Here is a 15,152-nt window from a genome sequence, read left to right as displayed (position 1 = left end):
CTTCATATTTTGATGCAGTAGGCCTACTACTGTACTGTCAATAACAACATTGCAAATAACGTGTTTTATTTCTGTCCCTGACCCCCTTAATGGTATACTAAATATGGTCCATCTGTCCTAGCCAGAGGCTGAGCCTAGCGTGCATGCGCTAGCCTGAGTCATACAGTCACCAACGCACACACAGGACAGATCCAGTCAATTCGACATAGTGTTGATCCATAGCCTATGTTTACTTAACACAACTATAGCCGAGGGCATAGCCTTGGGAAGTAAGGGTGCTGAAACAGCCCCTGAAAATCAGAATAAACTTTTTTTTCTCACAAACGTAGTGTACCCAAAACACAGAAAATAGTGTTATCTTCTGCCCATGTTTTGACCTCGGGCCAGGGGAGAGTTACCAGCTATGACATATCCAGGACAGTGAGGAAGGAACCTTGCCTGTCTCATGAGGGCCCTCTGTCTGACATGGGCTGCCCATGGACCAATGGGCAGCCCATGGACATCTCAGCAAGAACATACAATATAGGGACAAGACAGAGACCCCAATCAACTGGAGACATCAGGGAACTATTAGGTTACTGCCAGCCTGCACCTGCTGGGTTAGAGATGTGAAACAGGAGAATAAAATAACTTTGATTTTTTTTTTCTTTGGACATTCTACAAATTCATCTTTGGAGAAGAGACCAATCAAATCAAGGGTATGCATGATATGCAATTCCGCTTCTGTTAGCCTACTCTGTCAATACGATGGGTCTGTAAACATATATTAATAGTGGAGTTTTATGACCAGGCTGTGACACATTAACCAGCATCTGAAACACTACAAAGTATCAACTGACCAACACTGTATTGATACGACATGTCTCCGAGTGACTTCCTTGACACAGACCAGGACAGACGTGTTGGTGCTACTAAACCAGGTGGAATGTCGCAGACCAGGATGACCTCTGACATGCAACCAGTCTAATGAGAAGAGAAGCACAGCTATAGCTCTGTGTCTCCATCTGTCAGACTTCAATTACAGCTCTAATGACTACCTCCCTCCCTTCACTGACTGCATCCTTACTTCCTGTTTCTCTCCTCCATTCTCCCAGTCCCACTCAATTTGCAATTATACTTGATATATCTCAAAACAACATGGTCTGGACTCAGGATTTGAAATGGCAGAGGGACAATTCACTGACAAGTTGAACAAACACCTTCTAAAGGCTACTGTTCATTGTAAGACTGCTATGCATATAATATAAACTCAGCAAAACTGAGTCAACTGCATTTAATTTCTGCAAAATTAATATGTGTAAATATTTGTATATACAGTGCCTTGCGAAAGTATTCGGCCCCCTTGAACTTTGCGACCTTTTGCCACATTTCAGGCTTCAAACATAAAGATATAAAACTGTATTTTTTTGTGAAGAATCAACAACAAGTGGGACATAATCATGAAGTGGAACGACATTTATTGGAAATTTCAAACTTTTTTAACAAATCAAAAACGGAAAAATTGGGCGTGCAAAATTATTCAGCCCCTTTACTTTCAGGGCAGCAAACTCTCAGACGGTAGGCACTCTAGTGGTGTCCGGCTGTGCTTTGGCAAAGTGGGTGGGGTTATATCCTGCCAGTTTGGCCATCCGTGGCCACAGTGTCTCCCGACCCCTGCTGTCTCAGCCTCCAGTATTATGCTGCAATAGTTTGTCAGGGGGCTAGGGTCAGTCTTATATCTGGAGTATTTATCCTGGCTCATCCGGTGTCCTGTGTAAATTTAAGTATATTCTCTCTCTGTCCTAGGACCATGCATCAGGACTACCTGGCCTGATGACTCCTTGCTGTCCCCAGTCCACCTGGTCGTGCTGCTGCTCCAGTTTCAACTGTTCTGCCTGCGGCTATGAAACCCTGACCTGTTCACCAGACGTGCTACCATGTCCCAGACCTGTTGTTTTCAACCCTCTAGACAGCAGGAGCGGTAGAGACACTCTGAATGATCGGCTATAAAAAGCCAACTGGCGTTTACTCCTGAGGTACTGACCTGTTGCACCCTCGAAAACCACTGTGATTATTATCATCTGACCCTGCTGGTCATCTATGAACATTTGAACATCTTGGCCATGTTCTGTTATAATCTCCACCCGGCCCAGCCAGAAGAGGACTGGCCACCCCACTCCTCTATAGGTTTCTTCCTAGGTTTTGGCCTTTCTAGGGAGTTTTCCCTAGCCACCGTGCGTCTACACCTGTATTGCTTGCTGTTTGGGGTTTTAGGCTGGGTTTCTGTACAGCACTTTGATATCAGCTGATGTAAGACGGGGTTTATAAATAGATTTGATTGATTGCTGACAGCGAATTAAGTACTAAAATCATTGCATAAGCAAGAGAAAATAATTGACATAGTGGGTGTACTCACTAAAGTAGCTAACAGTGAAGTAGCTGACAGTGATTGTGTTATTGTATGGACATGTCTGGGTCCAGCCAGAAGTACAATCTCATAGAAAAACACATACAGTACACAGATATTTAATCTCTCAAGTGTCAATTAACAACTGGATAATTGAGTTTTCATACAAAACCTTGAGAAATCTAGAATGCTACATAACAAAAAAAACATTGTTAAACCCTATTGTCTGTTTGACATTCTCTTCCTATTACATGCATTTTGTATTAGTGTAAAAAATAACTACTCTAAAACAAATTCAACAGACTGTGCTCTTGTTGATTTTTAAACATTTTCCTCTACAAGGAGACAACAAATATATGACATACAAATAAATAACCTATTTACACTATTAGCAGACAGAGTTCCTCCTCCTGTGGTTCACTTAGGAGACTTGCTGCTCTATCAGAGCATCTTCTAGTGTCTGGACAGCCACCAAGGGAATACACGCTACCTCAAAGAACACTCTGAAATACAGGAGATTCAGAAATAAAATACATGTTTTCTTCCTGGACATAGAATGAATCTAAAAACATGTAAGTCTACGTTGACACTCTGCCGAACCCTTGTTTCTCCTTGTTCTATTTTACATTTTAGTCATTTAGTCGATGCTCTTATCCAGAGCGACTTACAATTTAAGATAGCTAGGTGAGACAGCAACATTTCAATCGTAGCAAGTACATTTTCCTCCGTGAAAGGTATGTCTGTCACCTACAACAGAGCAAGGTGCCTTACTTGTGGGAATACTTGGTAGTGACGGCTGTCAGCTTGTCATCAGTAGGACAGGCTAGCATGGTGCGCAGCGTCTTCACCAGGGGGGTTAGCTCCTTCACAGTGTAGCCAGTGTGGTACTCTAGCATGGCTGTCTGGGGTACAAAGATACATCTCATTAATTAGAAATGCGCGTTTAAAATATTAAACACAATATTCAACAATTTCGTTGGTTTTACTGAGTTACAGTTCATATAAGGAAACCAGTCAATAGCAATAAATTCATTCATTAGGCCTAATCTATGGATTTCACATGACTGGGAATACAGTTGGTATCTGTTGGTCACAGATACCTGGGCCTCAGGATCTAGTCACGGTATATTTGTGCATTCAAATTGACATCAATAAAATGCAATTGTGTTCGTTGTCCGTAGCTTATGCCTGCCCATACCATAACCCCACTGCCACCATGGGGTACTCTGTTCACAACGTTGACGTCGGCAAAACGCTCGCCCACACAACACCATAAACGAGGTCTGCAGTTGTGAGTTCGGTTGGACGGATATATACTTCCAAATTCTCTAAAAACAAATGTTGGAGGCAGCTTATGGTAGAGAAATAAACATAAAATTATCTGGCAACAGCTCTGGTGGACATTCCTGCAGTCAGCATGCCAATTGAACACTCTCTCAACTTGAGATGTCTGTGGCATTGTATTGTGTAACTCAAAATTGAAAAGGCACTCGCACATCTGAGCTATCTTTTTTTGCAGGTGCAAGGCAACAGTTGAAACCCACACACTGCTCTTGCTAGCACCACTGCTCTTGCTAGCACCACTGCTCTTGCTAGCACCACTGCTCTTGCTAGCACCACTGCTCTTGCTAGCACCACTGCTCTTGCTAGCATCACTATAAACCTTGAGGCCGACACGTAAAGCTTATTAAAGAGCAGTGATACTAACAAGAGCACGGTGGGGGTTTCTTTCCCCCCCCCCCTCATTATGTTGTGACAAAACTGCACATTTTAAAATGGCATTTATTGTCCCAGCACAAGGTGCAGCTGTGTAATGATCATGCTGTTTAATCAGCTTCTTGACATGCCACACCTGTGAGGTGGATGGATTATCTAAGCAAAGGAGAAATGCTCATTAACAGAAATGTAAACACATTTCTGCACAAAATTTGATAGGAAAAAAAAAAAAACTGTGCGCTTATGGAACATCTCTGGAATCTTTTATTTATTTCATGAAACATTGGACTTTACAAATGTTGCATTTATATTGTTGTTCAGTGTAGCTTAACTCCACAGAGATATCCAATGTATCTGCCATTCTTCCATTTAAAACTATCATGTGTGTCTATGCTGATCAGTTTGTTGTGAAAACCCTTTGATTGCAGTGAAACAAATTCAGATATGACAATCAGAGTAAATGGGAGCCATGCGGTATGGGATTGGTGTTTACAAAAAGAAGAGTTGACGTGACTATAGCAGCTTAAGAAAATGGCGCCGGAGAAGAAGGTAGATGTTTTCCGTGTCCCCAACTGATTGTTTTTTTGTTTGTTTATTAGCATTTTTTGTAACTTCTTTTTAAAATGATTTTGTACATAATGTTGCCGCTACCGTCTCTTATGACTGAAAATAACTTCTGGACATCAGAACTGCGATTGCTCACCGCGGACTGGCAGAATATATTTTTTTCTTTAACGAGTCTGACGAGCCCTACACGAACAATATACTGCTTTCTCAGGAACAGGCCCAGATCCCCGTGATTTGTGAGAAGAGGAGGCGGAGAAAAAGGGGCAGGAGGGCGGGCTGCCTTCTGAGAATTTGTAGGCGATCGAATAAACCCCCACTTCCTTCCATTCTGCTAGCAAACGTGCAATGTTTGGAGAATAAAATAGATTACCTACACGCAAGATTAAACTACCAACAGGACATTCAAAACTGCAATATCTTATGCTTCACAGAGTCGTGGCTGAACGACGACACCATCAACATACATCTGGCTGGTTATACGCTGTATCGGCAGAATAGAACAGTGGCGTCTGATAAGACATGGGGCGGCGGACTATGTATTTTTGTATATAACAGCTGGTGCACAATATCTAAGGAAGTCTTTAGCTTTTGCTCATCTGAGGTAGAGTATCTCATGATAAGCTGTAGACCACACTATCTGTATTTTTCATAGATGTTTACATACCACCACAGTCAGAGGCTGGGATTAAGATGGCATTGAATGAGCTGTATTCTGCCATAAGCAAACAAGAAAATGCTGACCCAGAGGCAGCGCTCCTAATAGCTGGGGACTTTAATAATGCAGGGAAACTTGAATCCGTTTTACCATTGTAAAATGTGCAACCAGAGGGGGAAAAAAAACAACAACTCTGGACCACCTTTACTCCACACACAGAGACGCATACAAAGTTCTCCCTCACCCTCCATTTGGCAAATCTGACCATAATTCATCCTCCTGCTTACAAGCAAAAATTAAAGCAGGAAGCACCAGTGACTAGATCAATAATCTGCTTCATCTGTCAGATGAAGCAGATGCTGTTTTGTTAGCACAGACTGGAATATGTTCCGTGATTCCTCCGATGACATTGAGGAGTACACCACATCAGTCTTTGGCTTCATCAATAAGGGCATCGACGACGACGTCCCCACAGCGACAGTACGTACTTACCCCAACCAGAAGCCATGGATTACAGGCAACATCCGCACTGAGCTAAAGGCTAGAGCTGCCGCTTTCAAGGAGCGGGACTCTAACCCGGAAGCTTATAAGAAATGCCACTATGCCCTCCGACAAACCATCAAACAGGCAAAGCGTCAATATTGGACTAAGATCGAATCATACTACACCGGCTCTGACGCTCGTCGGATGTGGCAGGGCTTGCAAACAATTACAGACTACCAAGGGAAGCACACCAAGAGCTGCCCAGCGACACGAGCCTATCAGACGAGTTCAACTATTTTGATGCTCGTTTCGAGGCAAATAACACTAAAACATGCATGAGAGTGTCAGCTGTTCCAGAAGAATATGTGATCACACTCTCCGCAGCCGATGTGAGTAAGACCTTTAAACAGGTCAACAGTCACAAGCCCACGGGGCCAGACGGATTACCAGGACGTGTACTGCGAGCATGCGCTGACCAACTGGCAAGTGTCTTCACTAATATTTTCAAGCTCTCCCTGTCCGAGTCTGTAATACCAACATGTTTTAAGCAGACAACCAGTGCCTGTGCCCAAGAACGCTAAGGTAACCTGCCTAAATTACTACCGAACCATAGCACTCACATCTGTAGCCATGAAGTGCTTTGAAAGGCTGGTCATGGCTCACAACACCATTATCCCAGAAACACTAGACCCACTCCAATTTGCATACCGCACAAACAGATGATGCAATCACTATGGCACTCCACACACTCCCTCATGCACAAAAGGAACACCTATGTGGGAATGCTATTCATTGACTACAGCTCAGCTTCCAACACCATAGTACCCTCAAAACTCATCGATAAGCTAAGGACCCTAGGACTAAACACCTCGCTCTGAAACTGGATCCTGACCTTCCTGACGGGCCGCCCCCAGGTGGTAAGGGTAGGTAACAACACATCCGCCATGCTGATCCTCAACACAGGGACTCCTCAGGGGTGCGTGCTCCCTCCTGTACTCCCTGTTTGCTCATGACTGCACAGCCAGACACGACTCCAACACCATCATTAAGTTTGCCGATGACACAACAGTGGTAGGCCTGATCACCGACAATGACAAGACAGCCTATAGGGAGGAGGTCAGAGCTGGCTGTGTGGTGCCAGGACAACAACCTCTCCCTCAGCGTGATCAAGACTAAGGAGATGATTGTGGACTACAGGAAAGAGGACAGAGCACACCCCCATTCTCATCGGCAGGGCTGCAATGGAGCAGGTTGAGAGCTTGAAGTTCCTTGGTGTCCACATCACTAAACTAACATGGTCCAAGCACACCAAGACAGTCAACAAAACCTATTCCCCCTCAGGAGACTGAGGTTCTACAGCTGCACCATCACTGCCTGGTATGGCAACTGCTCGGCCTCCGACCGCAAGGCACTGCAGAGGGTAGTGCGTACGGCCCAGTACATCACTGGGGCCAAGCTTCCTGCCACCCGGTGTCAGAGGAAGGCCCTAAAAATTGTCAAAGACTCCAGCCACCCTAGTCATAGACTGTTCTCTCTGCTACCGCACGGCAAGCGGTACCAGAAAGCTAAGGCTAGGTCCAAGGTCAAAACAGCTTCTACCCCCAAGCCATAAGACTCCTGAACACCTAATCAAATGGCTACCCAGGCGATTTTCATTGCCCCACCTCCCCCTAATTTACACCACTGCTACTCTGTTGTTATCATCAAATCAAATTTATTTATATAGCCCTTCGTACATCAGCTGATATCTCAAAGTGCTGTACAGAAACCCAGCCTAAAACCCCAAACAGCAAGCAATGCAGGTGTAGAAGCACGGTGGCTAGGAAAAACTCCCTAGAAAGGCCAAAACCTAGGAAGAAACCTAGAGAGGAACCAGGCTATGTGGGGTGGCCAGTCCTCTTCTGGCTGTGCCGGGTGGAGATTATAACAAAACATGGTCAAGATGTTCAAATGTTCATAAAATGACCAGCATGGTTGAATAATAATAAGGCAGAACAGTTGAAACTGGAGCAGCAGCACAGTCAGGTGGACTGGGGACAGCAAGGAGTCATCATGTCAGGTATTCCTGGGGCATGGTCCTAGGGCTCAGGTCCTCCTTATCATCTATGCATATTCACTTTAATAACTACCTACATGTACATATTACCTCAACTAACCGGTGCCCACCGCACACTGACTCTGTACCAATCTTCCCCTGTATATAGTCTCGCTATTGTTATTTTACTGCTGCTCTTTAATTACTTGTTACTTTTATTTCTTATCTGTATAAAACATTTTTAACTGCATTGTTGGTTAGGGGCTCGTAAGTAAGCGTTTCACTGTAAGGTCTACAACTGTTTTATTCGGTGCATGTGACTAATAAAATTTGATTCGATTATTGTACACCCACTCACCCATCCTCCCAGGCCTTTAGTGATGAGGGCCAGGAGCAGGCAGGCAGCAGCCAGGCGAGAGCCTCTCTCAGGAACCTGCTGCAGCTCCAGAAGGCTCAGCTCACACACATAGCGAGCCAACGTCAGGGTCTCCATGCTGGCGCTCACACACTGAGGAGAGGACGCAGAAGCAAATCATTTGTCCATCTATTTACTAACGCAGCATATCAACGAATACATCTCCTTAAAAATATGGGTGACCTCTGAAGCAGGTTGTTTTCCTCCCGTGGATCCTCGTTTCAAAATACATTCCTGAGTACTGCCCAAGGACAAGGAGGGTCTCACCTTGGCATAGCGTCGGAGAAAGCGGTAAGGGACTGGAATGTTGATATCAAACTGCAGTGCCTGCAAGATGTTTATCTCCATGGCAATAATCTCTTCCCTGTTGTAGGCGTCATCGCAGATGTACAGGAAATCATCAATGCATGGCGGAGTGCGTTCCTAAGTGAGGAAGACAATACTCAATACTTACTAACTGAAAGATAATGTTTAACTTTAATAGCAATTCATGATTGGGCCAGAATTGTTAAGCTTCTAAGCAACATGATGAGATATTCTGATGTTCAGATCTCTGACCAGTCCCGTAACCCTCAGGGCCTCACCTCGAACTTGGAGGCGATGAGCATGGCTGTGGAGCCAATGAGCTGCAGGCTCTCCCTCATGATGACGCTGCAGGCCAGGTAGTGGTCCGTCAGCTTTACCGCCAGGTACAGGGTCTCGTGGTTAAGCTCAAAGTTTTCCTGAGGTAGACATTCAGGTCTGGAATGTGTTATGGCAGCTATACCCAAAACACATGTTGGTGTGAAGAAAATCAATAGGCTAACCAAACAAAGCTATCTGTAACCGAAAGTCACCTGAAGTTCAACCATCCAATCCACCAGAATCCCTCTCATGTCTTTGTTCAAGTCCGGCTGACTGTTCATGTAATCCTTTAAAACAAACTTCTCCTGAAGAAAAATGATAACATTTCATTCAGAGGATGTTATGTCACCCACCATATGAACTCCTATATGAAAACACCCCAAGACAAAACCTTACCTCTCTCTCCCTCAGGTAGTCAAATATTTCCTTGGCATACTCGGCGCTCATGGAAACGTCACCATAGAATTCCTTGTCAATGTCAAACTCGTCAGGCACCACCTGGGAATAGGACACAGAGAGAGGAGAATGACTGCCTTGTTGAACCCAGAGGGCTGATAGCATGGATGTGTCTGTCTCTCACCTGTCTCCCTGGGCAAAGAGTGGTCTCCTCCTGTGGCCATACCACCAGGTCTTTCTCTGGGGATAGGCCCACCTCTAACTTCATAGATTGCCCATTAGAGCACACAGCTTTAGGTCTACAATGGTTATAAAAACAGACAAAAAACACACACATATATATGTTTTAGCTGTGTTGGGAAGAGAGAGAACATATACGAACACAAAATGGAGACATTGATATACAGTGCATTTGGAAAGTATTCAGACCCCTTCCCTTTGTCCACATTTTGTTACGTTACAGCCCTATTCTAAAACTTTCCCCTCAATCTACACACAATACCGCATAATGACAAAGCGAAAACTGGTTTTTAGAATACATTTAAACAATAACGTTATTTACATAAGTATTTAGACCCTTTGCTTTGGGACTCAAAATGAAGCTCAGGTACATCCTGTTTCTATTGATCATCCTTGAGACAACTTGATTAGAGTCCACCTGTGGTAAATTCAATTGATTAGACATGATTTGGAAAGGCACACACCGGTCTATATAAAGGTTCCACAGTTGACAATGCATGTCAGAGCAAAAACAAAGACATGGGCCTCCCGGGTGGAGCAGTGGTTAAGGGCGCTGTACTGCAGCGCCAGCTGTGCCATCAGAGTTCCTGGGCCCAGGCTCTGTCGTAACCGGCCGCGACCGGGAGGTCCGTGGGGCGACGCACAATTGGCCTAGCGTCGCCCGGGTTAGGGAGGGCTTGGTCGGTAGGGGTGTCCTTGTCTCATCGCGCACCAGCGACTCCTGTGGCGGGCTGGGCGCAGTGTGCGCTAACCAAGGTGGCCAGGTGCACAGTGTTTCCTCCGGCGCATTGGTGCGGCTGGCTTCCGGGTTGGATGCGTGCTGTGTTAAGAAGCAGTGCGGCTTGCTTGGGTTGTGTATCGGAGGACGCATGACTTTCAACCTTCGTCTCTCCCGAGCCCGTACGGGAGTTGTAGCGATGAGATAAGATAGTAGCTACTACAACAATTGGATACCACGAAATTGGGGAGAAAAAGGGGTAAAAAAACAACAACAAAAAAACAAAGACATGAGGTCGAAAGGATTGTCCATAGAGCCCCGAGACAGGATTGTGTTGATGCACGAAAATGTCTACAGCATTGAATGTCCCAAAGAACCCAATAGCCTCCATCATTCTTAAATGGAAGAAGTTTGGAACCACCAAGACTCTTCCTACAGCTGGCCGCCCAGCCAAACTGAGCAATCGGGGGAGAAAGGCCTTGAATCCGATGGTCACTCAGAGATTCAGAGCTCCACTGTACAGATGGGAGAACCTTCCAGAAGGACAACCATCTCTGCAGCACTCTACCAATCAGGTCTTTATGGTAGAGTGGCCAGACGGAAGCCACTCCTCGGTAAAAGGCACACAACGGCACACTTGGAGTTTGGCAAAAGGCACCTGAAGGACTCTCAGACCATGAGAAAGAAGATTCTCTGGTCAGATGAAACCAAGATTAAACTCTTTGGCCTGAATACCAAGTCTCTGGATGTTTTTAACCAGGTAGGCCAGTTAAGAACAAGTTCTCATTTACAACTGCGACCTGGCCAAGATAAAGCAAAGCAGTGCTATAAAAACAACACAGAGTTACATATAAACAAAGTATAGTCAATAACACAATAGAAAAACATATATACAGTATGTGCAAATGTAGAAGAGTAGGGAGCTAAGGATATAAATAGGCCATAGAGTTGAAATAATTAACATTTAGCATTAACACTGGAGTGATAGATGTGCAGATGATGATTTGCAAGTAGAGATACCGGGGTGCAAAATAACAATTTGGCGATGAGGTATTTGGGTGGGCTATTTACAGATTGGCTGTGTACAGGTCCAGTGATCGGTAAGCTGCTCTGACAGCTGATGCTTAACGTTAGAGAGGGAGATAAGACTCCAACTTCAGTGATTTTTGCCATTTGTTCCAGTCAATGGAAGTAGAGAACTGGAAGGAATAGCAGCCAAAGTAAGTGTTAGGGGATGACCAGTGAAATATACCTGCTGGAGCATGTGCCATAGGTGGGTGTTGCTATGGTGACCAGTGAGCTGCGATAAGGCGGGGCTTTAACGTCCTTGAGTGGCCCAGCGAAAGCCCGGACTTGAACCCGATAAAACATCTCTGGAGAGACCTGGAAATAGCTGTGCAGTGACGCTCCCAATTCAACCTGACAGCTTGAGAGGATCTGCAGAGGAGAATGGTAGAAATTCCCCAAATACAGGTGTGCCAAGCTTCTACAAAGCTGTTTTTGCTTTGTCATTATGGGGTATTGTGTGTAGATTGAGGGGGAAAACTATTAAATCCATTTTAGAATAAGACTGTAACGTAACAAAATGTGGAAAAAGTCAAGGGGTCTGAATATATTCCGAATGCACTGTAGCTACAATAGTTTAGGCTGTTATGGACTGAATACATTAATGGACATCGTATTTGATGGAAACGTCACAAATGCTAATTAGTCAGATAATTATCCCATTAGAGTAGACTGATCTAATTCTAACCCTATCGGATAGACCTCCGGTCATTTTCAGTGTGTTCTGACTGCAAGATATCCGAGCTGCCCAAGTCACCTGCTCCATAATGAGATGAACAGAAATGCTCTTTATTACTCAGGCCAAGGGCATTTTGTGTCACCTCATCAGTGACCGTGTCTAACCCATTCTATCCAATCTAGATCTTAAGCTTTTAGTAAATGATGATCAGTGTGGCGAAGAAATGGCTCTGAGGAACATTACTCTTTCAGATTAGCTTCATTCTTGGCAGCTTCTTTGCTCTTAAGTGCCTTCTTGGCAGGCTTCCCAATCTTGGTCTGGTTGTTAATTTGAATCTTGGTGGCCTATTCAAAAGGGGTAAAATGAGAGAGACAATAGTAAATCTTTATGACCATTCAGATTGTGAAATTTCCTCAGAAGACACGTTTACATTTTAAAGGTCCAAATAGGGTACCAACCTAGCAGTACATAGGGTACCAACCGAGCAGTACATAGGGTACCAACCGAGCAGTACATAGGGCACCAACCGAGCAGTACATAGGGCACCAACCGAGCAGTACATAGGGCACCAACCGAGCAGTACATAGGGCACCAACCGAGCAGTACATAGGGCACCAACCGAGCAGTACATAGGGCACCAACCTAGCAGTACATAGGGCACCAACCTAGCAGTACATAGGGCACCAACCTAGCAGTACATCGGGCACCAACCTAGCAGTACATTGGGTACCAACCAGGCAGTGATACACCATTCATTACACATAATGGCAACATTTACAGGATCAAAGCTGCTTATTACACAATAATGGCACAGCGGTCTAAGGCACTGCATCTCAGTGCTTGAGCCGTCACTACAGACACCCTGGTTCAAATCCAGGCGGTATCACAACCAGCCGTGATTGCGAGTCCCATAGGGCGGCACACAATTGGCCCAGCGTCGCCTGGGTTTGGCCGGTGTAGGCCGTCATTGTAAATAAGAATTTGTTCTTAACGGATGCGCCTAGTTAAATAAAAAAATGTTTTATATATCCAGTGCTTTATGTAGCAGTCATACATTTAAGCTGTAAGGCCCGAGGGGGAGCCTTATTACCATTATAAACCTGTTACCAACTTAATTACAGCAGTAAAATCTAGAAATATATACAAAACATTAGGAACACCTGCTCTTTCCATGACAGACTGACCAGGTGAAAGTTATGATCCCGTATTGTTAAATCCATTTCAAATCATTGTAGATGAAGTGGAGGAGACTGGTTAAAGAGGGATTTTTAAGCCTCGGGACAATTGAGGTAGGTGCTAGGCGCATCCGTTTGTGTCAAGAAATGCAACGCTGCTGGGTTTTTCACACTCAACAGTTTCCAACGTGTATCAAGAATTGTCCACCACCCAAAGGACATCCAGCCAACTTGACACAACGGTGGGAAGCATTGGAGTCAACATGGCCCAGCATCCCTGTGGAATGCTTTCAACATGTTGTAGAGTCCATGCCCCAACAAATTGAGGCTGTTCTGAGGGCAAAATGGGGGGTGTGCAAGTCAATATTAGCAAGGATGGGGATCAAGACAAAAACAAACATCTATGGATTTTTTTTTTAACCACTAACATATTATTGTGATGCAGCGCTTAGTATTGACCAACACCCTCTTACAATGGCTTTGGGCTCCTTCACAGAAATCAGCGGTTTCTTAAACTCTAATAATGGGATGATTCGATTATGAAACGCCACGGGGAACCGGTCTATGGCCTACCCAGGCCAGATTAATCTAAGCTCCTCAATGAGTCCGTAAACTGCTTTGAAACAGTGTCACATGTGCAGTATTTATACGTGATGACACTTCAAGCACCTCCTCAACTGGTATAACGGAGATAATTTCTGAAATATTTATCTAATATTGCTTGTCCAAGTATGAGTTACAAAAACGCTGTGGATACTGTAGTTATAAATGGGATATTTTAACCAAAGAGGTTATTCTCAGTATCACTTTACACATAACGTTACATTCACAAGCATCACTGATGAAAAACCTTGGTCAGCTTACATTAGTGATGTCAACAAAGGCAGACCTTTTCTTTACGCCCCCCTGTGGAGAAGACCTCTTACTGTGAACACCCTCCTGAGGAAGACCAAGACAGGGTCATGTTTTATTTAGCAGAGAACATAAATCAATTAGCCAGACCTTGTTATAGCTAGCTACTACACTTTGGCCTGATCATAAAACAGTGCAACATGTTCAATCATTGGAACACTTTTTCAAAAAGGCAGGATTTCATCAGATGTGAGTTTGATAACGTTAACTTCTAGCTAGTTACCTGATTCTCCATCACACCTAATGATCCTTTTCCAGGAACTTTGATGGAAGAGGGGTTCTTTCCCCTTGAGAAAGGCATCTCTCTGCTCCACCGGTAACGTTATACTTTGTTTTGTAGCTAACAGTCGTTTCTGTCGGAAAAGCCATGTCATTAGCTAGTTTGCTAATGTAGTTGGCACTAGCAAGGCATGGCTATCTAGACGCTGGGGACAGCAGACTACCGTCGCTTTACTGAAGCTAGCCAGCTATTACAACATTAGCTAACATTTGCTAGTATTATATCAGACAATTACCAGTGACGGAACAAAGTAACTTAACTAGCTATTTACCTTCTGTACAGCAGATTTCCAACTGTTGGCCTCAATGACTCATCCTATGCGATTGTTGAAAATAAAGAGAAAACACGAATGTTTAGCTAGCTAAATAAGAAATTGCTCGCAGGGAAAGAACGCTTGGACTGGGGATTTGAAAGTTTGATTACAAATTTCAGCCGCATGGATTGGTCCACTCTCACAAAGTTCTACCCAATCACGCGTGATCATGCGTCACAAGCCCATCTTTGACATAGTTGGCTAATGGTTGTTAAGAGGCGGGGTCAGTTTTCCTCCTTGTTACATGAACAAAACCATGTCCTTATTTATGTTTATTTATTTTCCCCTTTGTACTTTAACTATTTGCACATCGTTATATATACATGATATATATTATATTATGTATACATATATATATATATATATATATATATATATATATATATATATATATATATATATATATATATATATATATATATATATATATATAATATGACGTTTGTAATGTCTTTATTCTTTTGGAACTTCCATGAGTGTAATGTTCAGTTGT

General features: G+C 44.0%; 1 protein-coding gene across 2 annotated transcripts; it reads right to left on the bottom strand.

The window, feature by feature from the left end:
- Positions 1-2,489: 2,489 nt before the first annotated feature.
- Positions 2,490-14,778, bottom strand: LOC110510157 (G2/mitotic-specific cyclin-B3). 2 transcript variants are annotated; one of them, XM_021591514.2, is made up of 12 exons: positions 14,618-14,778; positions 14,290-14,419; positions 14,019-14,093; positions 12,223-12,323; positions 9,462-9,576; positions 9,278-9,379; positions 9,094-9,186; positions 8,842-8,979; positions 8,525-8,680; positions 8,201-8,350; positions 3,158-3,288; positions 2,490-2,889 (listed from the first exon to the last, which is right to left on the bottom strand). In XM_021591514.2, exons 2-12 carry the CDS (start codon positions 14,365-14,367, stop codon positions 2,808-2,810), a joined length of 1,221 nt encoding a protein of 406 aa, XP_021447189.2. In that variant the 5' UTR covers positions 14,368-14,419; positions 14,618-14,778; the 3' UTR covers positions 2,490-2,807. The 2 variants fall into 2 exon arrangements, 1 of the variants encoding a protein (XP_021447189.2); XR_005040521.1 differs by having other exon boundaries at positions 2,867-2,889; positions 3,158-3,284.
- Positions 14,779-15,152: the final 374 nt, after the last annotated feature.

This window comes from Oncorhynchus mykiss, chromosome Y (genome assembly GCF_013265735.2).
Source record: "Oncorhynchus mykiss isolate Arlee chromosome Y, USDA_OmykA_1.1, whole genome shotgun sequence".
Lineage (NCBI taxonomy): Eukaryota > Metazoa > Chordata > Actinopteri > Salmoniformes > Salmonidae > Oncorhynchus > Oncorhynchus mykiss.
The sequence above is the reverse complement of the archived record's forward strand: the minus strand, read 5'-3'. Positions and strand labels throughout refer to the sequence as shown.

Excerpts from the sequence above, each read along its gene's own strand:
- LOC110510157 (XM_021591514.2), bottom strand. The coding sequence starts at position 14,367 with ATGCCTTTCTCAAGGGGAAAGAACCCCTCTTCCATCAAAGTTCCTGGA. Across the intron at positions 9,577-12,222 it reads AATGAAGCTAATCTGAAAGA|ACCTAAAGCTGTGTGCTCTA; the intron begins GTAATGTTCCTC and ends TAACCATTGTAG. Across the intron at positions 9,380-9,461 it reads CTCTTTGCCCAGGGAGACAG|GTGGTGCCTGACGAGTTTGA; the intron begins GTGAGAGACAGA and ends TCCTATTCCCAG.